This window comes from Gastrolobium bilobum, unplaced genomic scaffold, assembly GCF_033153095.1.
Source record: "Gastrolobium bilobum isolate Gb01-03AN ecotype WA unplaced genomic scaffold, APGP_CSIRO_Gbil_v1 utg8540, whole genome shotgun sequence".
NCBI classification, from domain to species: Eukaryota; Viridiplantae; Streptophyta; class Magnoliopsida; order Fabales; family Fabaceae; genus Gastrolobium; species Gastrolobium bilobum.
The window spans coordinates 226,604-252,029 of record NW_026898089.1 but is presented as its reverse complement, the minus strand read 5'-3'; the positions used below and the strand labels follow the sequence as shown (position 1 = coordinate 252,029).

Genomic DNA, 25,426 nt, shown 5'->3' with positions numbered 1-25,426 from the left:
TTGCAAGTTGATTATAATTCCTTTATATTGAGTTGCATAACATTGCCAGTTATTTTTTTAAACATAATAAAAGATGAAAAGGTAAAACACCAGTTTGGAATCAGGTGCATGTAAATGACCTCACAATATGAACATTTTATTGAGGATGGCTTTGCAGCTTGCAGGCTGCAATTGAATTCAGAATCCATGTATTACTTGCAACCTTTGAACCGGTAGAACTTGCCAGAACCTCCGCATCACGTTGCCTTTGGCTGAAAATCGTATCTGTTTTTAAAGGATTGCATTTATCAGGAAGCTCAAGGCTGTAAATTATGAGTGTTTGGTATGGATGCATATCAGGCGACATTGCTTCTGGGTCACCAGACACTGGTTTTCTATGCAGAATTATCCCTCCAGCAGCAATCACAAGGTCTTGCAGATAGCTCTTATATGATGGTTTAAAATCCCCCATAAAATAGAACTTGTAACCATCAAAAAGCTTCGGTTGCTGCATAAGAGATTTTGTCAACACAAACCGCTAGTTTAGTTTTGCTAACAAGCAAACGTTCAGAGAAAGACTGCAAGTACTCTGGCTTAACTCAATTGAAAATGCACCAAACCATTCAATGCATAGCTCATTGTCATTGTCATTAAATAATATTTGCAACTTTAGGACACGTGTAGGGTGTGAGGGGAAGGAAAGGTAGACAATGGAAGAGTGAAAATTGACAGACATGCGTTTCTCTAATTCTCGCTGCCCACTTTCTCTACTGCAAGCAAAGCCATGGTATATACGCTTGCATATCAGCTACTTGCATCTGTTCTTCCCCCCAACAGTTACCGTGACTATTTGAAAGCATAGATTGATGGATTGACAATTTGGGGTTCTCTTTCATTCTGCTTTGCAGAAATTTAGGTGTCCGCTACTTAAATATTTTAAGAACGGTTTCTGTTCGATCCAAGAGAGATCATATTTGATATAGGATCTGAAGTGAAGTCAAGAGATGGCGGATTATTGTGCACAAGAAAAGAGGGTTGAAGCCAATGGAGATGGTGTGTGCACAATAATAGTAGCAGTGAAGGACTTTGAGGAGTGTGTACCTCGGTTTAACCCGAGAGGGGCGTCTTTTACCTAAAACTAAGAGTTACAATAAGATTCATTCTCCCTATTAGATGTGCAACCTATTATGTGGATCCAGAACTGGATTACCTGAACTTGCTGACATGGTTATACAAGACAAAACTTGGATAAAGTTCATAGATTCAAGTCATGGTCATTGTAGCCAAGTAAAAATAATAATGATATTTAACAATAACATGGCAAACAATGAAAACTCTAACCTTGTTCAATGCTCTTAGTCGTCCAACGCGAGGACCGTCCCTGATTCCATGAATGTCAACATTTATTTCATAATGCTCCTCATCAACAGGTTTCGTTTCTTTCAAGCAAGCTCTGATCCCTGCTCAGCCAAAAACCAACCAACCCCGGAACAAAAACAATTACAAAACGACAAGAGGGAAGAAATTATTTTAGACATTTTTTAGCGGGAATATAATTTCTCATCTACACGCATAAAAATAGATAAAATTCACTTTTTTTTTGGTGGAACTAATAAAAATAAAAATAAAAAATTGGAGAAAGGGGAAATAAGATAACAGGAAGAGAGGAGGGATGGAAGAGGAAAGGAATTAAAAAGGTATTACTATTAACTATTCATTTATTAAGTCAGTTAATTAGTTATTAGTTAGATAGTTGGTTAGTCAGTTAAACTGTTACAGTTTCTTGGCGCCACTTTGTAATCTTTCTTTTTCTTTTTCTTTCTTTAGATATCTGTTTACACAGATACAGTACTTCATATATAAGTACTCCTTGTATCTGATACCAATTCAGTTAATGAGAAATGATGTATTCTTCATCTTCTTCGTGCCACTGCTCTCTGTCTTCCCTAAACACTTTGATGGTATCAGAGCAATAGGGCTCTGGTATTGTCCACCTTTTTCTTTTTTGCTTCCGCACTATAATCTTTGTTACAGATATGGTTCAATCATCTTCCCATGTAACAGATGATCAAATTAGCCAGTCAAGTCCGTATTTTCTGCATTCCAATGAAAATCCATCGTTGGTATTGGTATCTCCAGTGTTTGATGGCAAGAACTATCACACTTGGGCAAGATCCATGAAGATGGCACTGAAATCCAAAAACAAGTTGGGATTTGTAGATGGCACAATCTCATCTCCAACTCAAGAATCTGATCCGCTGTTCTTGGCGTGGGATCGTTGCAACACAATGGTTCTGTCTTGGTTGCATCGTGCAATTGCAGAATCCATAGTCCATTCAATTGTGTGGATGGAGCTAGCTTCTGATGTCTGGCAAGATTTAAAGGAGCGTTTTTCACAAACTGATGTGTTTCGAATTGCTGATATTCAAGAAGATATGTATCGATTGAATCAAGGTGATAATTCAGTAACTCAATTTTTTACTCAGCTTAAAACATATTGGGACGAACTTGATACCTTGCAGCCATTACCAAGATGCAAATGCATACCAAACTGCACTTGTGGAGTAACAATGCAGACTCATGCAAAACAAAGCAGAGAGAAGGATCATGTCATTCGATTCCTGCGTGGACTCAATGATCAGTTTGCCCATGTTCGTTCCCAAGTCATGTTAATGGATCCACTTCCAAACATTAACCGAGTATTTTCCCTGGTAAGTCAACAAGAAAGGCAAATCAATGTTGAAACTTCTACTGATGTGAAGGCCTTCTTGAATACCAATGATCAGTCCTTTGCACGTGGTCGAGGAATTTACAGAGGCAGAGGCCGTATCACCTATGGAAGAGGGAGATCCAATCCTAATAAAGTTTGTACACACTGTGGACGCACGAATCACACCATAGAAACATGCTTTGAGAAGCATGGCTTTCCCCCAGGATACAGAAACAATCTGAATCGAAAAGCAAATCTAGTTACACATGACAATACTGCTGATGCATTTCAATTTGAAGATTCAAGAATTCAATTGCCAACTAGCTCAGATGAGCAACTCCATTTTACAAAAGATCAATACCAAAGTCTACTTGGGCTGATTCAGAATCCACTTGAAAATATGAATCATTCTTCCAACATGGTTCAAACCAATGCTGTATCATCTAACCAAGGTAATGTTCAATTTCAATGGATTCTTGATACTGGAGCTACTGACCACATAACATACTCTCTTGATTTTCTTTCTTCACCTAGACAAATCAATCCTATACCTATCAAATTACCTGATGGTACCCAAGTCTTTGCCACTCACTCTGGAAATGTGATTTTGTCACCACTTCTTGTATTGTATAATGTTCTTTTTGTTTCAAAGTTCCATGTTAATCTCATTTCCATAACTAAACTAACCCGTGATTCAGATTGTTATGTCATTTTTCGTCAATTAACCTGCTCCATTTTGCAGAATACCAATGGGAGGATGATTGGAATTGCTAATCAGCATCATGGTCTGTTCACACTAATAGCACAACCTGGAAATCTTGTTAAAAACACAGCATACCAGTCAAATAAGAGCTACTGCAATAGCATAATAGTCGATTCCAAAACATGGCATCACAGATTAGGCCATTGTTCTTCATCAGTGTTAAAATCCATGTCTAAAGTCTTTCCTTTCATTTCTTGTAACAATAATGTTGATGTATGTGATGCATGTCATTATGCAAAACAGAAAAGAATTACATTTCCTTCTAGCACTTCTGAATCTCTACATTCATTTGATCTTGTACACGCAGATATTTGGGGTCCTAATGCTATTACTTCAATCCATGATCATCGTTATTTTTTAACCATAGTTGATGATTACTCGAAATTCTCTTGGGTAATGCCAATGAAAACAAAGGCTGAAAGCAGACCCCACTTGCGTAACTTCTTCAGTTTTGTTGAAACTCAATTTCATACAATTGTCAAAATCATTCGTACTGATAATGGACCAGAATTCAACTTGAAGGAGTTTTATAACTCCAAAGGTATAATTCATCAGACTTCCTGTGTTGAGTGTCCACAACAAAATGGTGTTGTGGAACGCAAACATCAACACTTATTAAATACTGCTCGGGCACTATTTTTCCAATCCAATGTTCCAAGTGTCTACTGGTGTTATTGCATTAATCATGTTGCCTACATAATTAACAAGCTTGTCACACCTATTCTCAAAAACAAATCACCTTATGATCAGTTATATGGAACACCACCTGTCTTTACTCACTTAAAGGTTTTTGGATCTTTATGCTTTGCTTCAACTCTTATTCATGGTCGAACAAAATTTGAACCCAGAGCTAGGAAGTGTGTATTTCTAGGCTATAAACAAGGAACTAAAGGCTATATACTACTTGATGTTCATTCAAACAGTATCTTTGTGTCTAGAAATGTACTGTTTTATGAGTCTCATTTTCCCTTTTCTAATTCCAATCTTTCTGTCCCATCCTTATCACCACCTTTTTATATTCAGTCATCTAATGTTCAATATGACACTGATGTTCCTTTTTCAAATGTTCAACCCCGTATTCAGTCTCAACCCATTATCCCATCTGATGCTTTGATTAATAATCATAACATTTCTGTTTCCACTGATACTGACAACAGTGATCCAGCTCTTAGACGTTCTACAAGGTTTAAAACCAAACCTTCATATTTGACAGATTTTCATTGTGGCTTATCAAGTATGACAGACACCAATCACTCCTCAGGTATTCATGCTAATCCCTACTCTCTTTCTAAAGTACTTTCCCTATTCACAATGCTCTCAACCATATATGAATTTCTGTCATAATATCATCACCGAGACTGAACCCACCACATACAAACAAGCTGCATCTTTTCCTCATTGGCAAGAGGCTATGCAAGCAGAGATTAAAGCCCTGGAGTTGAATAACACATGGTCCCTAGTAGAACTTCCACCCAACAAGCAATTAATAGGATGTAAGTGGGTATATAAAATCAAGAGAAAGCCAGATGGTTCTGTAGATCGTTACAAGGCACGTCTAGTAGCCAAAGGGTACAATCAATGTGAAGGAGTGGATTATTTTCAAACTTTCTCACCAGTTGCTAAAATGACAACTGTTCGGGTTCTTTTGGCACTTGCAGTTGCTAAAAATTGGCATTTGGAACAATTGGATGTAGACAATGCTTTTTTGCATGGTGAGCTCCACGAAGAAGTCTTCATGTCCCTACCTCCTGGCATCTCTTGTTCTGTTCCTAATGGAGTTTGCAAGCTTCAAAAGTCGTTATATGGATTGAAACAGGCAAGTCGCCAATGGAATGCTAAGCTTACTCACTCTCTCCAATCATTGGGTTACAAGCAATCTGTTGCAGATCACAGTCTCTTTGTTCGCAGAACTTCCACTTCTTTCACAGCATTGTTAATATATGTTGAAGATGTGGTTCTAGCTGGTGATGACTTAAATGAAATCCAGCGTGTTAAATCCACTCTACACAGTCAATTTAGAATCAAAGACCTTGGTCCTCTACGATTTTTCTTGGGATTAGAGGTAGCTCGATCCAAGCAAGGTCTGATTCTGAACCAGAGGAAATATACTCTTGAGTTATTGGCTGATTCTGGCCTCCTCGCAGCCAAACCAGCTTCTACACCTTTGAATCCTTCAGTCAAACTCCATCAAGATCAGGGTGAACCTTATTCTGATCCTTTAGCTTATAGAAGACTTGTTGGCAGGTTATTGTATTTGACTACCACGAGACCCGACATCACACATGCTGTCAATCACCTTAGTCAGTTTGTATCCCATCCTATGATTGATCATTTTACAGCTGCATGCCATGTCCTGCGCTACCTCAAAACTTCTCCTGGAAAAGGTTTAATGTTCCCTGCTTCGAATTCCTTACAGATTGCTGGTTTTTCTGATAGTGATTGGGCTTGTTGCCCTGATACAAGAAAATCCATTACTGGTATCTGCATTTTCATGGGTGAAGCTTTGATTTCTTGGCGATCAAAGAAGCAGCACACAGTCTCTCGTTCATCATCCGAGGCTGAATATCGTGCCATTGCAGCTGCAACATGTGAGCTCCAGTGGTTGGCTTATCTTTTCGCTGATCTCCATATTCCATTTTCTCAACCGGTGCCTCTTTATTGTGACAATCAAGCAGCTGTATACCTTGCTCATAATCCTAGTTTTCATGAGCGTAGCAAACACATCGAAATCGATTGTCATATCACCAGAGAAAAAATTAATTCAGGTCTTCTTCGTTTACTTCCCATTTCCACTCACCATCAATTAGCAGATGTCTTCACAAAGTCTCTCCATCCTGCTCCATTTCGGGAGATTATTTCCAAGTTGGGATTGTTTGATATTCACCTCCCAACTTGAGGGGGGCTATTACTATTAACTATTCATTTATTAAGTCAGTTAATTAGTTATTAGTTAGATAGTTGGTTAGTCAGTTAAACTGTTACAGTTTCTTGGCGCCACTTTGTAATCTTTCTTTTTCTTTTTCTTTCTTTAGATATCTGTTTACACAGATACAGTACTTCATATATAAGTACTCCTTGTATCTGATACCAATTCAGTTAATGAGAAATGATGTATTCTTCATCTTCTTCGTGCCACTGCTCTCTGTCTTCCCTAAACACTTTGAAAAGGAAACATATGAAACATTCGAATAACAATAGGTTTAATTTTCCACGTTATTTATAATTTTCTCCGTTCTATCCCAAGACACAGTGTCCGCCAATCTATATTCGTAGTCACACTCTATTGAGTCTTGTTTAATTATTTTTTTCCAGGTATGTTTAGGGTAAGTTTCGATCTACTTTTACAACTTTTTTGTATCGAACTCTTAGTAACAAATCATTCAGAGATCGTCTCATTACGTGTCCAAACCACCTCAATCTATATTTATTCATCTTTTTCACTATCGATACTATTTCTATCTTTCGTCGAATATCTTTATTTATTTTATTTGTTTATTTTTATTTTTATTTTATTTTATTATTTATTTATTTTAATCTCCTCTTATTTATCATTGAATTCAACTACTGCCGATTCCAACTAAGTTGGATTAAAGATATTGTTAACGTTGACGTTGTTTTTTAGTGGATCTCAGTTTTTTTATATACGCATAACACAATTTTGTGTTCTGCAATATAAGAAAGTATATTTCGTTTTTTATAATATATATATAGGGATTTACTAATGTACGTAAATAGGAGATATTATATCTCCTATCACTTTCACAATCATATTATAAGACTAACATAATTATAAAATAAAAACGAAAAACAAAAAAATTCTGTAGGAAAAGACACTACTCTCCTATGGCTGGAGAGTAGTTTTTCTCATATTTATAACTAGGGAAATATGTCTCTCATGCAGTAGGAGATAGAATATTTTTCCTACACATACATCAAAATGCGTATCTTCTCTTTTCTTTTTTTCTTTTCTATTTATTGTGGTGGGACCCACAATGCCTTTGAGTCTACCACATGAGAGAAGATACCTCTTACTACGTAAGAAAATACAGACCCTTATAACTATTTAGTAGAAAACTAAACAGTAAAATCACACGTAAATAAATGAAATCGACTTACACTCAATATTGAGAATCCACTTCCCCTCCAGGATGCCCAGCAATACTTTCAGGGTTCTTCTGCATGCGCCATTTTCATCTATTGATGCTATAACATGGGTTACGCTTGAATCCCAATTTTTCAGAACTGTAACCTTGGATACTCTTTTAAATTCTGAAACAACATCCTACAGTTCCGACCATAAAAGACAACCAATAAACAAGATTTCTTTAATGAGGAGAATTCTAATGACCAAATGCAATTATTTACCCTCTCCTGTACGGATAGAGCTGAACAACATAGTACAATTTTCTTGTATGATCCATCAACAGTTCGATTTTGGCTTGTAGTCTCATGTTTCCGACCACCGCTTTTAACCTCTCTAACTGTGCATTTCTTGCTCCTTTCTTGGGATACTGAACTTTCACAGGGCAAGATGGAGGAAGCATGTATAGGGCATAACATGACGAAGTTTTCCTGAAGCAGTAAATTAGCAGGATCTAATTATATTTTTTTATCTAAAAGGCGGCATGAAATTTTAAGTGCGGTTCGATTTTTATCACGTACCATATCCCATCGACATTGAGAAGTCAACTTGGCGCAAGGAACATGAAAGCTCCTGCGACAGCTTTTATCATAACAACCGAGTGCAGCCCCTTTAAGTCCACAAAAGCTACATTTGATTCTCCTACTTCTGTTTATTTCAGCTTCAAGATTAATTGCATTATCATCTTCAAAATATACATTGGGCGCCCTGGTGCATATTTAAAACACATTACTCATAAGTCCAAATTCAAAACTATGGCTAGTAACTAAATTCAACTTAATCAATTCCATTTTAGGCAAATATTTAATTATATGAAGTATGAACGATGATCAACTGCAACATAATATGTTAGACTTAGAATAACATCAAGATTTGGGAAGAAGCAATGCTTTTCTCAATAAGAGCAGGTCCAAAATACCAATACTTCCATATTAAGAGCTTTCTCACATAGACAAAACCTATGCAAAAATGATTATATCACTCGTATGACAATTCTTTACCATTCCGTGCAGTTCCTGTGACAATGTGTGACTTTAGATCCTCCTTCATAATCTGCAATTACAGGTTTCCCTTCAAAGTAATGCACCATCGGTCCAGAAACCTGTATGTTGGACTACATAATGTAAGTTCCAGCCCATTTATAGTAATGACAAGATAAGCAAGCAAACAAAGTTTACCTTTGATTCTTCTGATGACAGACAGAAAGCACATTGATACATTTTGACATGGCTCTCACATTTCCTTAAAACAGGTTCATCCACCAATGGACAATGTTTCTCTTTTGATGGATTATTCAATGCTCTGACATCAGGACCTCGCTGACGACTTTCATTAGGTTGGACTCCATCACTATTTTTAGTAGTAGAGATACAATCAGAAGAAAGTTTCAGCATTTTAGTACTCCTCAATTCTCTGCTGCAAGATATAGATTTTCTGGAAAAATTGTTTTTGCTTTGCCTGCTATTGGAGGCCTTTACATCATTATTCGCCTGCAGACTCAAAAAGGATGAAGTAGAACCAGCAAACTCATTAGCTTGGTCTTGCATTGAAGATAAATCTTTAGCTACATCCTGCACATAATCCAGCTTTTGTTTTCCAGATCTATTTATCTGACTTTTTCCAGCAATGTCCTGAGGACAATGCTTTCCACTTTCTTGTTTACATGGTGAAGTATGTGAATTCTTAGCCATATTCACTTCATCATTGCTCAGAACTCCTAATACATTGGAGACTGTACAAGCAGTTTGAGGTGTTAGATTTTTACTGGTATTGAAACAAACCCTCTTGCCCCTTCTATTAGTCTTCCCCAGATTAGAAGATTTGTGCTTATAATCCCGTGCTTGCTCCTGATTGCCTCTTAATGAGATATTTAAATCAACATTCATTCCATCAATTGGATCATTTTGTTCCACAATCTGCTCTTGCCTAGCTTTTTCACTAGCCTTCCTCCTTCTCTTTGTAGACTTTTGTATTCCATTTAGATCATCATAACTTATAATTTGTGGAGAGAACACACTCGGTGGAAACACATCGGCCAATCTATTTCCTTCTTTAGGATTCTCAGTTTTTCCTTTGTCGGCAAAAGCACTTGACTGATTTGTTTTCAGCTCCTGTGAGTCTGCTACCAATTCCTCATGATTTTCATCAATCTCACCAGCATCTACAACCTGCAACTAACATACAACTTATTAAACCTTCAATAGGTAGGTGACGGATAAGATCCTAAATTATGTATGAATAACCCTTCGCTTCAATTCTCTCACTACCTGCATTCTGAAGGGACTTGAAAATAATTCAGGAGAGCAAGGCCTTTGTGTCCATTCAAACATCTCACTATCAAATAAATCAGCAGAGGCTTTATTTTGCACCTCATCCTACATGACAATGGCACGAAACAATATTACTAATTTAATATTAATTCATACCAATTTTTTCAGTGTTCCCCAGCTTGAACAATTCAACCTGCTTCAATTTATAACCAGTCAAATTCGAATTTCCCAAAATAAAATAAAATGACTCTGTCAGTTAAACCAAAATTTGAAGTTGAGTAACTTCAACAAGGTTTCCTTGTCTTAATAATCGAGTAATCAATTAAGTAAAAAAATAGTTTAAAACATAGATGTTATATATAAGAGCTAAATGTCAAATAATTTCCATCAGACATATAAAATGCAGGTCTATCAGCAAACGGTTAAAAATTTTATCATTTCTGAAAACCTTAGTTTGTTATAATCGTTTACTTACTGAAGGAGCTGCTTTCGAAGGGTTTTCATCATCAGAGTCCTTGAGATCACTGAATGAAGGAGGGATTGGTGTTGAGCCATCAATAAGTTGATCCTCATTAATGTGCTGACTTAACTTTTCACCATCTTCCTCCTCTCTTAACCAAAAGAAAGGCGAACGAATATGATCATCTTTATTACTTTCATTTGCCATGACTGAAACCTTTTCTGTTCCCTCTTTGATAATTGCGCTAGGAGAGTTTCCAAACTTCAAATTTTTTAATGGAGTTTCTGAAAGAAGATTTTGTGGCACCTGAACCCTTTTCTTTGCTGGAAAAGAAGGTTTTGCAAAATCAGAACCGGAGTTTTTCATGCTGGTATTAATCTTCTTCCTTGACTTCTTTCTCTTTAAACTTTTTTTCTCCTGTACATGATTTTTATGAGTTCCACCAGCTTCTTTCTTACCAGAGTCAGCATCACCTTCACATTGTTTTTCTCCATCTGTAAGACAATTTAAGTGTTAGTAAAGTACAAATGAATCCATTCAGTCTAGTAGGTTTCTCGATTGTAAGCAAGGCACATACATATAAACTTATAGAGCTAAGCATGCAAATCTAAGTAAAAGAAGAAGAAAAAAAGGCAGTATGTGATTAACAGATGACAAACTAAAACATGATTTGCATGTATTAGTGACAACGCAACATCAAAGTAGTGCATATACTATGGTCAGAAATAAGGAATTAAATTAATTGTAATTAACCTATATACAGTTGACAATTCTCTTTTTTGGAAGAAATTTATTTAAAACCAAATCAGTTCTTTGGCCCATTCTAATCAAAATTAATAATTAAATAAATACCAGTCATAATAACATAAAATAAAAGCTTTAAAAATGGCAGGTTGCAAAAAAGTGCTGCACAAGAACAATAAACTGAGAGATAGTCTTGGGAATAGAGATACATTTCAATATTGATATATATCAAATTAAAAGGCACAATCACCTGATAACTTGGTAGCAGGATCATTCTGAGTGACAAACATACTAATTCCCGAAGCAACTTCCATGCTTTTGTAGATGCTGACCAAGTTGTCCATGTGAGGAGCAGGACGAACCTCTACCAAAAATACAGATTGCCCAAAAATTTAACTAGCCAAAATTACTAGAAGACTTGAACCCACAGCATATGAGAAAGAGATGCATAATGAATTGGAACAGTCACTCTACTTTAACATCAAAAACCAAGGGTTACGACCAAAAGCAAAATATCATGCTTAGCTAACAATATGCTTGAACGTAATTATAAATTAAAAGTCAGTATTCCATCCAAAATTTATAGAAAGGAATCTAAGAAGCCAAAGAATGCAAAAGGAACGGAATTTGAACATGAATTTTTTGAGACATTGGAACAGAAAGTTCAAGCAAATACCAGGCTCACGTTCTCATGCATCACACATGAAGAGAGTGCAAGCCGCACAATAAAAATAACGTGCTCATGAAAAATATAATCATCTGTGCAAGCCACTCTTGGGAATGCATTTAGACTATTGTGATCTCAGTAAGAAAATTAACAAGATCTAAGTATCCACTGGGACTCACAGATTTACTCATTTGCAAAAATCCCTTATTTGAAAAACATTGTGAGTGATTTTATTGGGGTTTAATTGGGAGTGATTTTATTGTCAAAACATTGTGTGCTTTTATACTAATAAGCAGGAACATTCAGTTTGAAAAATAAAAAAGAAAACGGGTTATGAGTGCAGTTTTAGGGTTATATAAGATTGTAAGAGTATGAGACGTACCTCTACGAGTGAAGGGTACTTTACAGACAGGACATGCAGAAGCAGACTTCATGGACTTGAAAATACATGAGCTGAATCAAAAGTAACAGGTTACATGTTGAGAAGGAAAAGAAACGCAAAATTTGAGTTGAAAAGAAAATAGAGGGAAAGAAGGGAATGTATTACTTGCAGAAAATATGATTGCAGGTAAGTGAAACTGCAGAATCGATCAAACTCAAACTGTATGCATGAACAATGAATTAGGAATAGGAATAAGGAATAGCAATGTAAGTAGAGAAAAAGAAGAAAGAAGAAAAGAGATTGATTATGAATCAAAATTTTCATACCAAATGGGACATTTGAGTTCTCTGCCCATTCTCTCCAGATCCCCCATTTCAGCTATCGAGTCGATCTCTCCAACACCAACAACAAACAAACACAACTCGTTAGGGTAAGGGCTTTAAATTTTATTTTTTGAATTCAAAAGGCGCGCTGTCTCACGCGCCAATTCGTTTCGTTTCGTTTCGCTTTTTGGCGGCTGAAATTTGAAACTCAATCCCTTTCCTTATTTGTTATATTCTACCAATGAAAATTGCTCTGTATGCTTAATCCTTCTATATTAATATTAGTCAATAACTTAATTACTCTTTGAATATTATCTATTGATTCACTGATTACTTGACTAATTTAATTTGAGCTGACTCAATTGCTTAATAATTTAAGGGCTTTATATCTCTGTTGTTAACATAGAAGATCAGATTTTACAGCAGACAGAAACAAAAGTGAGACTCATCATATTTTTTGAAAAATAAAAATAAAATTAATATGGCATAAATTGTGATGAGTTTATAGCTGTAAAAAAACTTCTTCTGCTGTGGCAGAAGAAGTGTTTTACCCATAATTTAATCCTGATTGATCACTTTGTAGTAAAATTTAAAAAAAAAATAATAATTAATTACTTTGGGATAAATTTTAACCTATTTATCCAGTCACAATTTATAAGAAAAATAATTGAGCATATCACTCATTTTGATAATAAAAAAAATTATTTTTTTCAGTAATTATAATTATCGCATTGCAGAACATGAGACAATATAGATCTAACACAATCGTAAGAAAATTGTTCATCAAGATATTTATGCCTCATTTGATCAACTAAATAATTCGACATATTACCAGTAATCTTTACATGAACATGAACCACCTCTAAAATGGTGGAACCTACTACGATCCCTGATAACAATCTCTCTATCATAAACCTTTGATATGAGTTTAATAGCCATATGACAATCTGCACAAACTCTTAAATTCTTCATAACCCTGATTGGGGTCCCTGGTGTTGTATTTAAGAGCATAAAAGCAATTGCAACTTTTTCACTATGATAAGACAAAGCTTGTTCCTTCTCCTCTTCTTCTATATCTGCAAGCACATTTGCTGTATGAGGCACATAACCTTCTAACTTCAACAATTCTGTGATCTTCTCTAGTAGTTTATATACTTCCTGACTTTGAGGATGAGATCTATCACCCATAGTAAATTCATAAACGCGGTTGCCATACTCAACAAGACTATAACCTGGGGTTTTCTTAACACCATCCTCTATCATTGACCTCCTCACTGTTTGTACATCTGACCAACGACGTTCAGAGGCATATAGATTTGAGAGAAGCACATAATCCCCACTATGATTAGGCTCTAACTTCAATATATGGGATCTTGCTATTTCTCCAAGACTCAAGTGTCCATGTATTGTACATGCCCCTAATAAGGTCCTCCAAATAACTGCATTTGGCTGCATTGGCATACTCTGAATATATTCATAAGCTTGTTTAACTAAACCTGCCCTACTCAATAGGTCCACCATGCAACCATAGTGTTCTATCCTGGGCATGATACCATATTCCTCGTTCATCCTTCTAAAGTAATTGAACCCTTCATCCAACATCCCACAATGGCTACAAGCATACAAGACACCAACAAAAGTGATCTCACCAGGCACCAGTTCTTGCCCTTCCATCTCTTTGAAAAGCTCAAGTGCTTCCTCACCAAACCCATTAACAGCCAAGCCAACAATCAAAGATGTCCAAGAAACCACATTTCTTTCTCTCATCTCACTGAATACTTGTTGGGCCTCCCTGATGCTCCCACATTTTGCATAAAGGTCCAACAGTGAATTAGTAACATGCAAGTTCTCTCTCAAGCCAACTTTCAACAAGTACACATGAACCCTACGTCCTAATTCAAGAGCTCCAAGCTCAGCACACGCAGATAACAAGCTAACCACAGTGAACCCATCTGGCTCTACACCCTCCGTACTCATTTCCCTGAACAGAGTCAAAGCTTCATTGGGCCTGCCATTGAGAGCAAACCCATTAATAACAGAATTCCAAGCCACAAGATCTCTGTCCTTCATTAACTCAAACATCTGGTATGCGCTTTCTGTATCACCACAAGCAGCATATATATGAAGCAAACTATTCTGAACAAAAACCAACGACTCAAACCCATTTCTTATCGTAACTGAATGGATTGCTTCTCCCTCCCTAACATTCAATGACTTAGAAATAGCCTTCAGAAGAAAAGGGTAAGTGTGAGTGTCAGGTTCAACACAAGACACCAACATTTGGCGGTAGATATGAAGTGCAGGGCTTGGGTTTTCACTTTCAGCGTAGCCCCTAATCATGGTGTTCCACGTAAACACATTTGGGTTATGTAATATGGTAAATACATGGTAAGCATAGGACATGGGTGCAGAGAGGGACACAATTGTGAAGATAAGATGCTTGCCCATGTCAGGGTTGTTGAGTGGGACACCATGCCTTATGGAAAATGCATGGATTTGCCTTAGTTTGTATTTGGAAGAGGCACAAAATTGCAAGAGAGCAATGCATTTAGTGAGAATGTATGATATTGGGTTTTCTGGGTTGGTTGATAAGAAACTTGTAAATGTAAAGGAACATAAATTGTGTTTGGGGTTGAATGGTGATGGAAGGACATGTAACATGGATGTGTGACTGTGCATCAACGAGGAAAACTTTGAGTACACGTTCATTTGCCTCGATCTCAGTCACACCAGTGGGAAAGGGTTATCAACTTGCAACACAATGACAAAGGTTTCGATGTAATTAGAGTCTCATGTTACAATTTTTTTAGTGCATAATAATTGTACAAATTATAAGCAAATAATAAAAACAAATATCTACTTGGATAGAAATGCTCTTATTCCTTGATTTAAATTCAACACGGTGATTGTAAGAGCTGCGCTGATATTTGCACTAACGGGGTTATTTGCAGGTTGCAGAAAGTCAGCAACGTTGATGGTGAGCGATGATGATGGATGAGTATTAATAATTAAGGGAAAAGTGTTTCTCTTATATCCTTTCATTCTAACATGAGACTCACACTTTTATATCTTTTTAATGCACTCTCTCTCTCCTCTTTTATCTATCTTTTTTTCTCACTTAAAATGACACAATCTTACCTCTTTTAAAATGATACACATTTTTTTCAATAGTTAATATAGTTAATATTTGGGTCGATAGATAACGAAAATTAAGAAATATAGTCATAAAAATAAGAGATTGCTTTTTCTTATGTCATTGGAGACAAGACTATCTCCTATAGAGACATCTTCAAGTGGGTCCTACACTATAACAAAAAGAAAATAAAAATAAAAATTGATGGCTCAAATTTCGAAGGATGTAACGCCCCGTTCTAGAACCGGTTTGTTAACATTGCATTATGATATTAAGCGCAGTTACAATCACATGGGTTCAATTAAAAATCCGGATAAATTTTTCATTTTAAAACGTACCGAACTTATAATACCCATTTTCGTGATCATAACCATATTACCTTGCGGAAACAGATAAATTAAGCTTAACATCATGTTCATTTTCAATTTTTAAACCATTAATTTACTTATTATTTAGTTCACATCTTCTACTATATTGTAGGTTTCTTCATTAGCTACCTGTGGCTTCAAACCGTGCTCAAATCGGAGCACTGTAGCCCAAGTTAGGACAATTTGAAGCAACACAAGAGAGTGTTGGTCACAGGCCCCGCGCGCTTCAGCGCGCTACTGGGCGCTCAAGCGCGCGCTATCGGGCGCTAAAGCCTCCATCTGGGCGCTTAAGCGCACGGAGGCAGTAAGCATCAGACATTCCAGTGTGGATGGGCGCTTAAGCGCGCAACAGGGCGCTCAGGCGCGCTATCCTGGGCGCTCAAGCTCCCACTGGGACGTTTTAGCGCGCAGAGACAGAAGCATCTCCTCCTACAGTGGCTAAGGGCGCTCAAGCACGGACCAGGGCGCTCAAGCGCGCAACCCTGGGCGCTTAAGCCCCACCCTGGGCGCTAAAACACGAGGGGACAGTAAGCATCCCAACTTTCTGCAGCAAAGGGCGCTTAAGCGCAAGCCAGGGCGCTCCAGCGCGCAATCCTGGGCGCTTCAGCCCCCACTTGGGCGCTCCAGCGCGAGGAGGCAGAATGCATTGGCACTCGCAGGGGCAGCAGGGCGCTTGGGCGCGCTCCTGGGCGCTTAAGCGCGCTGCCAGGGAATTCCAATTCCCACATTTCTCAAGTCCAAGCCTAGGGAAAGATGCATCCCCATTACAAACCCCAAATGTCCATGCCCCAAAACTAAATCCTAGCACTCATCCAACCTCTCCTCATGAGATTTAGCTAGAATTTGGGCAGCATGACCTTTGTTTTCTCATCGTTTACCAGTTTAAACAAAGGGGTACCTAATTGATTTTCAGCCCAACCAATTCAACAACTCAATACATAACAAGCATGCATATATTGAATTTCAAGTAGGCATCATTTACATTACATATCCTTTACAAATCATAGAACTTAGCTTACAAAACACTATGATCATTCCCTTGGCTCCCATCAACAAAAGGTGTAACCAAAGGCATGAGCATAGGCTAAGTTCATCCAATGAATCAAGATATACAAATGACCATGGGCTTTCAAAATAAAATCCTATACATGTCAACTACAAAGGCATGCATAAACTCAAAAGAAATGCCACATTTCATGCATAATCCAGATATGGCCACTTGCCACCAGAGGCTCCTGCAGCATCCTTACCTGAAAGGGGGTCCCCACAACACGAGGTGAGATATACGAATATATCCAGTAAACCAGGGGTCCTTGGAGCATCTCTCCACCCCACAGTTCCATATCAGTGTAATAGCAATAACAATAATAATGCAGTAAATACATATCTATGCAAAGTGCTATACATCTCCAGGAGAACTCCCTCGAGCTCTCAAGCTGTCCTAAGGAAACTCAGATGCAAATAGTCCTACTGGCCAGCTAACTACCAAGTATGATTTACGCATCGTCATGCAACATACCACATAGGGAAACACCATCCTATGCCACACCAAATGCATACACATACATATAACAAAGCATTACACTATTTCATTGCATTTATATACACTATAATTACCACTACCCTTTCAGGGCTTGGTGGAACAATCAAGGGAATTACACCCAAGGTCCGAAGGCTTACCTCAAGCTTCAATTCGACCTTTGTTCACCACCAATGTCAACAATACTCTACTCCAAAACCAACACCTACACATGGTGTAATGCAATCAACACATTGCATCCAAGAGTATTTCACAATCAACCATCAACTACTCAATTCAAGACACAACACAAGTATGAGCTTACCAATTACAATGAGCTACCCAAGCTCCATAGCTTGTTCAAGCGGTTGATCACTCACGGTCGGTCCAAATGTCTCAATCCTAGACATCATTAGGACACAATCATCAATCAACCAAGTCATACCATTCATCAACAATGCAAGAAATCCAATATCAAGCATCATATTCTTGCCATTTTACAAGTATACTCATTTAGCTATCTAAGCTCATTTTCACCGATTAAATGATATTCCTAGCATTTTTCATAACATGCTCTAAGCTCCATTCTTCCTAGAACATAGCTAATTTAACAACATTTCATCAAAATCCCTAAAACACTATTCATAAACCCTAACTCATGCAAATTTCAAGGAATCATGAGGTTCAAGGGTTAAAATCTTACCACCAAGGGTCACACAACAATGATATGAGTGCTCCTCAAGCTCCCATGGAGGTAGAAGCCACCAAAACTCCAAAACCTCTCCAATGGCCGAATGTTTTAGAGGCAATATCCCTCTCCACAATGCTCCCCACTCAAAACAAAGCAAGGATTATGAAAGAGGAGGAGATTTGGAGTGGTTTAGGCCTTTGAACGGATGGATTTGGTTGAGATTTGCTTTCTCTCTCTCTTTTTCCCTTTTCTTCTTCCCTCTCTTCTCCCTCTCTTCTCTTCTTCTTTCTGTTCTGCGTCGACGGGCTGGGTGGGAAAAATGGGGATTCTTTTGTGTTTTTAAGTCACTTACTTGGTTAAGTGACTTATGTGGGTATTGGTTCGTCTATCTATTCAACTCCAATAATTACCAAACTTTACCCAAAATTCTGGAATATTATTCTAGGAATATTACTATTTTTATTTTTATATTTTGGGTACTTTTGCCAGTACCCATTTATACCCCTTAATTTTCACTGAGTACACTTTTTAACTCTAAAGTGACTCAAATTCATTTAATTAAGCCTTATACTTAATTTCACTCACTAAAACATGTTTAATTAATTAATTACACTAGATTTACTAATTAATTAAGTTGGGCTATTATAAAGGATCTTTGGTATGAGGTAAGATCTCTCCAATGACATAAGAAAAACATTACTCTAAAAATAAACGAAGAAGAAATTATGTTTTTATGTGACACAACACTTGTTGACATGTGTTGTGGACCACTTATGTGGTACCCACTTCCTATCCCCACTACATGGAGTATCTCATTCCGCCATTCTCTCCAAACTCCCATCTACTAGCAATAACCACCCACTAGCATTGCATCATGTCATTAAGTCACCTGCAAACTACCCACTAGGAGCACAATCTCCTAGTGCATTCATCTGTATATAACCTCTTATAGCTAACAAAGAAGGGGATCTCAGAACTCACCTACATACTTGTGCCCATAGCACATCTTATCCACCGCAGGTGACTCACACACACACCCCTTGTTCATCCCATCGGACTTTGGCCTAAGGTACATGACTTCTCATTGCCTGTCATCTTTACCATAAGCTCCGTAGATACAAATACTAGCTATCCTGTTAGACCATTAATGTTCACTCCAGAACATTTGGCGCCGTATGTGGGAAAAGATAAATTTTTACTCCCACAACCTATGATGCACGGACACGGACACGAGACACGGGACACGACACGACACGACACGATGACACGTTAATTCTAAAAAATATCATATTTGGACACGTTAGGACACGTTTTGATATTAAATAAAAATTTTAATATATATAATATAATTATACGTGTTGATCTTTGCAATCTGTCATTGCTGTCATGTCACGTGAACGTGATGGAGAAGATACACTAAAATTAAATAAATTTTAAAGGTTACATTACAGGGGATAAGGGAACAGAAGTTTTTTGTTAGTGGTTATTTTGCTTTTAACAGTAAATATATACAATGGAACACCCTTTTATCCATTAGTCAAAAGATTGAAGTTAGTAGAAAAAACACTCAAGTGAAGAGTACCAAAAACAAAAAGGCATAAAAAAGAAGTAAGATAGGCATCACATCGTACATAGTAGAAAAAGCACTCAAGTGAAGAGTACCACAAACATTGATGGCAACAAAAACACAGCAGGGTAAGAGTACATAAAAATAGTAAGAAAATGAACAACAGTATTGGCTGAGCAGCCAACATCAGCATACCGGAGACGAGGAGGGTGTTATAGATCTGCAATAAAGAACAGCTAAGCTAGTACAAATTAGGAATCCCATTAACAGATGAGATATCAAGTGGTAGGAAACGAAGGACTGATAATCAAAAAGGCGAGAACCGAAAGAGACTTACCGGAGACGACGACCAACGACCGGAGACAATGACCGACGACTGACGATGACCGACGACGAAAGAAGAGAAGGACGGGGACCAGACGACCAGCAGCCTCCACTCTCCGGCGCGAGAGAGGATTAGAGGATAGGGTTCATTTTTTATTTTTATTAAATAATTTTTCTTTTTTTTAATTGTAATTTTATTTATTTTTTACAAAAAAAAAATGCAAAACGTGTCCAGATACGTTGACTGCGTGTCGGATTCGGTCAAACACGCGTGTCCTTCAAGTCAACGTGTCCCAAAAAATTGACCATGTGTCGGACGCGTGTCCGAACGTGTCCTAACGTGTCCTAACGTGTCCGTGTCCGACACGTGTTGGACACACAATTTTTTTCAAAAAACACGTGTCCGTGTTTCATAGCCCACAACCATGTTCAAGTTCAAAGGCATAGAAACAAAGACAGCAAGGAAGTTCGAAAGAACCGCTTCACACCAGTAAAAAAGCCTACTTGGCGTTCGCAACACCTAACAGGAAAGATATCTTTTTATTCTTACTCTTACAATTATTATTTATTATGTCGCATGTGCATTCCAGATTACCTGTTACAAATACTGCAACTTTTTGCACCTAACTGCATCCACCAAAGACGTTTTTATCTCGCTAAATATATTTCTCATCCCGTACTTACCTTTTGTGTGTCATAGATAAGGAAACAAACTTCATGAAAGGGACAAGCATAGAAAAAAATGATATCACTATTCAAATCGACTTAATAAACAGTTTGTAGAGCTTGGTAATATTTTAGGTAAATAAAATTTCACTCTCTCACATTGGGAAGTAACAAAATTGAGTAGACTGCTGAAAAATGTCATGGGTTCCTGATATAATATATTGTTTTCCTGACTTTCTATTGATAAACAACGTCATGGTTCTCCTTCATTAAATAATGTATTAATAACTGAAGCATTGTAACAAACAGTACCTGTATAGTTTTTATCATTATATAATTTTTAGTCTTTCATTTGGATTTTGTTATTTCATTCTCAATTACTCTGAATTCTCCATTTTATTTTATTTTTTATCTTTTTTATTTTTTATTTTATTTTTAAATACCCCCTTGGAGAGGGTAAGTTGTGTAAAGCTTAAAATTTAATGATTTTGGTTGATTGTGAACCATTTCGCACAAGTAGTATTTCTTTTGAGTTAAACATGACAGCAAAATTAGAGCTGGGTGTATTTAAGAGCTGGCTGTGAATGATATGTATGAATTATCTAATATTTTGAATGTAGGTGTTTTGGTTTACCTTGGCCAGGGTACTGATTTGTCCATAAATTACCTTACTACTTCAGTTGTCAGTTTAAAAAATAAAATAAAAGTTTTCCTTGGATTTCATATTTATATAATGTCGGCGACTCTAGTATTGGAAGTAACCTGGTCAGAGTTTTAACTATTTTTAGCTACATGTAGCAGAGGTTACTATAGGTTATGTATGTTGATAGTTTATTTCAAACAAATTGTTTCCTGTTATTTTATTTTATTTTTATTTTATTTTTTTGTAGAATTTATTCGCGTGTTAGTCATTTGATGCTAAGAACTGATAAGACTTTATCAAATTGACCTTTTTTTTTGTAAAAAAAAAATAAAAAATAAAAAAAATGAAGTGCAGATACAATTGCTTTTGTAAAACGCTGCATTTACTTTATATTATAATATCTCCACTAAATGTAGTTATTAGCAATTATCCCACTAAGTGCAATAAACACTCCTTTGATCTTTATCTTCATTTATTTGTTTTTAATTCACATCAATGAAGGCGGGGTTAATGTACTTCTTTTTTATCTTACTAACTTTTGTTTTTTAAGGATGGATGCTTTTAGACAAGTCATCAAATATAGATGATGTGAGATGTAACACCAAGAAATAAATCTTATTAAAGCTACAACAACAACCAACGCCGACCAGAACTAAACATTGAGCACAGAAGAATCAACCAAGACAGCGTGAACCAACCAGAAGAAAATATAAGCTAAGTATTTTTTCTCCTCTAATTTAATCATAAAACATAATCTTATTTTAAAAGGTAACGATGAAGAGAAGGATAGTTCTTTAAAGTCAGAGTATTTTGTTTTTTATTTTATTTTATTTTATTATTATTATTATTATTATTATCATTTTTTCCTCATATTATTTTTTCCTCTGAATATTTCTTGGTAAATATAGTATGAGTTGTGTACATGCTACTGCACTATGATGTTTTTCAAGTTTATATCTTAAAGATTATTAATTGTGAACGTGATCAAGATATTTTTTGATTTCTAGGGGGCTTTCCAATGGATGAGTTAATTTTCCTAAAAAAAAAAAAGGAAGTACAACTTTAGGGAAATATATATCATAAAAAGAAGAGGCACAAATCTGGCATGCCTAGTATTAGCAATAACTGAACTGAGGCGAGAGGGGTAACTGGTGCGAAATTTAGTGTACTTTACCCATTTTACTCACATAGGGAATTCAAGACGTGTCAGTTGGTTACATATTTTTATTTCGGAACGCAAGGCAAAAAAGAAAATAAATACCACAATTTCTGGGCAGTGGCATTAGTCGGTTATCACTTGGTCAATTACCCCTAGTGTTTAGGAAATAAATAAAATATTCTGGATATTTCCAAGATTCAAAAAATAAAATAAAAAATGGTAACTTTGGAAACTTAAAAAAAATAAAAAATAAAAAAAAATTGGTGGGTTTGCTATTATTATCACTGTATTTAATCTTTCTTTTCGTTCCCTCTCTTCAATATCTGATGAGCTTATTCTTAGTTGCATATGATGATAATAGTTGTATCTTAATATTGTAAGGGAAGACATAACAAACCTAGAGAGGAAGATAGATAAAAATCATAAAAAAATATACAAGATAATGATAATATGTCCTCTTTTTGTTTTGTTTTGACATTTTTATTTAAAAAAAAAAAGAATAAGAAGAAGAAGAAGAAAAAAGAAAGACATGCATGGATTGTTCTTTTAAAGATGAAGAAGATATAGTCATTTCCTTTAAGATGTTTTTTGTAGCAGGATTATCCTTTAACAAGATCACAAAGAAATTATTCTTTGACAAGATCACAAGGAGATTATTCTTTGACAAGATCACTAGACTGGAGGAACTCGGAACCCCAACTAAATTGTATCACTACTCCAATGTTAGAAAATGAAAGTTGTTGGGTAATCCGCCATATGTGGTTACAAGAAAGCTCCATACAGGTCCTTGCATAGAGCGGAACTCAGAACACTAATCAATTGCACCACTACTCTAATGCTAGAAAATAAAGGTCATTGGACAACCTGCGAGTAACCAGGGGGAAACATATCTACCAACATCATAAGTCACGAATAAAGCAATCATAATCCGGCTATAAATAAAAGTCCTTTGCCGCCTTAATTGGCCTCTTGGGCAGCCGTTCAATTCCTACTCGAAAACGGGAAAACAAAGTCCCTTGCCGCCTTAATTGGCCTCTTGGGCAGCCGTTCAATTCCTACTGGAAACGGGAAAACAAAGTCCCTTGCCGCCTTAATAGGCCTCTTGGGCAGCCGTTCAATTCCTACTCGAAAACGGGAAAACAAAGTCCCTTGCCGCCTTAATTGGCCTCTTGGGCAGCCGTTCAATTCCTACTCGGAAAAGGGAAAACAAAGTCTCTTGCCGCCTTAATGGCCTCTTGGGCAGCCGTTCAATTCCTACTGGAAACGGAAAAACAAAGTCCCTTGCCGCCTTAATTGGCCTCTTGGGCAGCCGTTCAATTCCTACTCGTAAACGGGAAAACAAAGTCCCTTGCCGCCTTAATTGCCCTCTTGGGCAGCCGTTCAATTCCTACTCGGAAACGGGAAAACAAAGTCCCTTGCCGCCTTAATTGCCCTCTTGGGCAGCCGTTCAATTCCTACTCGGAAACGGGAAAACAAAGTCCCTTGCCGCCTTAATTGGCCTCTTGGACACCCGTTCAATTCCTACTCGGAAGCGGGAAGATAAAGTCCTTTGCCGCCTTAAATGGCCCCTTGGGCACCCGTTCAATTCCTACTCGCAAGCGGGAAGATAAAGTCCCTTGCCGCCTTAAATGGCCCCTTGGGCACCCGTTCAATTCCTACTCGCAAGCGGGAAGATAAAGTCCCTTGCCGCCTTAAATGGCCCCTTGGGCACCCGTTCAATTCCTACTCGGAAGCGGGAAGATAAAGTCCCTTGCTGCCTTAAATGGCCTCTTGGGCACCCGTTCAATTCCTACTCGGAAGCGGAAAACAAAAGTCCCTTGCCGCCAAAAGAAGACCGGCCCTCCGAGATAAAAATAGCTTAATAAAAAAAGACCGGCCCTCCGGGATAAAAATGGTTTATCAAAAGAAGACCGGTCCTTCAGGATAAAAATGGTTTATTAAAAGACCTTTGGGAACCCTTCTTTTTCCTAATTGGAAGCAGGAAAATTATTGAACATTTGATTCTGAAAGATCATAATCAGCGCGCAAGACATGATCATATAGGGTTCTCACATTTTACTCAGCTCCAAACTCAGAAGCAATTACAAACCCAGAGACGACTACAACCAACGAGCAACACGATAAAGCAACTTGGACCTCGGAAGCATTCGCAAGCTGGGTTTTCCCGGCATTCATATCCTTTTTCACAACACTAAACATTCTTTGATAGGCACATGGGGTTTACTTTTACCCCGACATTTCGACTATGCGCAATGTCGGGCTGGGGGGCTTATGTTGTGGACCACTTATGTGGTATCCACTTCCTATCCCCACTACATGGAGCATCTCATTCCACCATTCTCTCCTAACTCCCATCTACTAGCAATAACCACCCACTAGCATTGCATCATGCCATTAAGTCACCTGCAAACTACCCACTAGGAGCACAATCTCCTAGTGCATTCATCTATATATAACCCCTTATAGCTAACAAAGAAGGGGATCTCAGAACTCACCTACATACTTGTGCCCAGAGCACATCCTATCCACCGCAGGTGACTCACACACACACCCCTTGTTCATCCCATCGTACTTTGGCCTAAGGTACAGGACTTCTCATTGCCTGTCATCTTTACCATAAGCTCCGTAGATACAAATACTAGCTATCCTGCTAGACCATTAATGTTCACTCCAGAACAACATGAAAAACTTAAAAACTCAAAGAATATTCATAAAAAAAAATTAATTTTATGATAAGGATGCTAACACAATATTTTAGGTTTTTCTGAGCATTGCACTGTTAACTACATAAAAAAATATCACTTTACCCCGTATCAAAATATTTTATCTATTTGTCCCTGATTGATCGTTAACCGCGCAACATACTCGAGTATGTAGGTATATACTGAATATTCAACGTTTGGATTTTTTTGAATAT

General features: G+C 37.2%; 2 protein-coding genes across 2 annotated transcripts; both read right to left on the bottom strand.

The window, feature by feature from the left end:
* Positions 1–129: 129 nt before the first annotated feature.
* On the bottom strand, positions 130–12,492 carry LOC133312793 (protein BREAST CANCER SUSCEPTIBILITY 1 homolog). The gene is made up of 13 exons (XM_061514062.1): positions 12,443–12,492; positions 12,282–12,335; positions 12,117–12,187; positions 11,318–11,431; positions 10,339–10,817; positions 9,861–9,968; positions 8,772–9,761; positions 8,595–8,695; positions 8,115–8,301; positions 7,818–8,024; positions 7,569–7,734; positions 1,321–1,439; positions 130–487 (listed from the first exon to the last, which is right to left on the bottom strand). The coding sequence occupies exons 1-13, from the start codon at positions 12,487–12,489 to the stop codon at positions 137–139; spliced, it is 2,994 nt and encodes a 997-aa protein (XP_061370046.1). The 5' UTR covers positions 12,490–12,492; the 3' UTR covers positions 130–136.
* Positions 12,493–13,267: 775 nt separating this feature from the next.
* Positions 13,268–15,148, bottom strand: LOC133312792 (pentatricopeptide repeat-containing protein At4g21065-like). The gene has a single exon (XM_061514061.1). The coding sequence runs from the start codon at positions 15,146–15,148 to the stop codon at positions 13,268–13,270; it is 1,881 nt and encodes a 626-aa protein (XP_061370045.1).
* Positions 15,149–25,426: the final 10,278 nt, after the last annotated feature.

Bases quoted from the DNA above. Each gene is read 5' to 3' on its own strand.
- LOC133312792 (XM_061514061.1), bottom strand. From the start codon at position 15,148: ATGAACGTGTACTCAAAGTTTTCCTCGTTGATGCACAGTCACACATCC.
- LOC133312793 (XM_061514062.1), bottom strand. From the start codon at position 12,489: ATGGGGGATCTGGAGAGAATGGGCAGAGAACTCAAATGTCCCATTTG. The intron at 8,696-8,771 runs GTAAACTTTGTT...TCCAACATACAG, and splicing joins TGTCATCAGAAGAATCAAAG to GTTTCTGGACCGATGGTGCA. The intron at 8,025-8,114 runs GTACGTGATAAA...TTACTGCTTCAG, and splicing joins CTCAATGTCGATGGGATATG to GAAAACTTCGTCATGTTATG.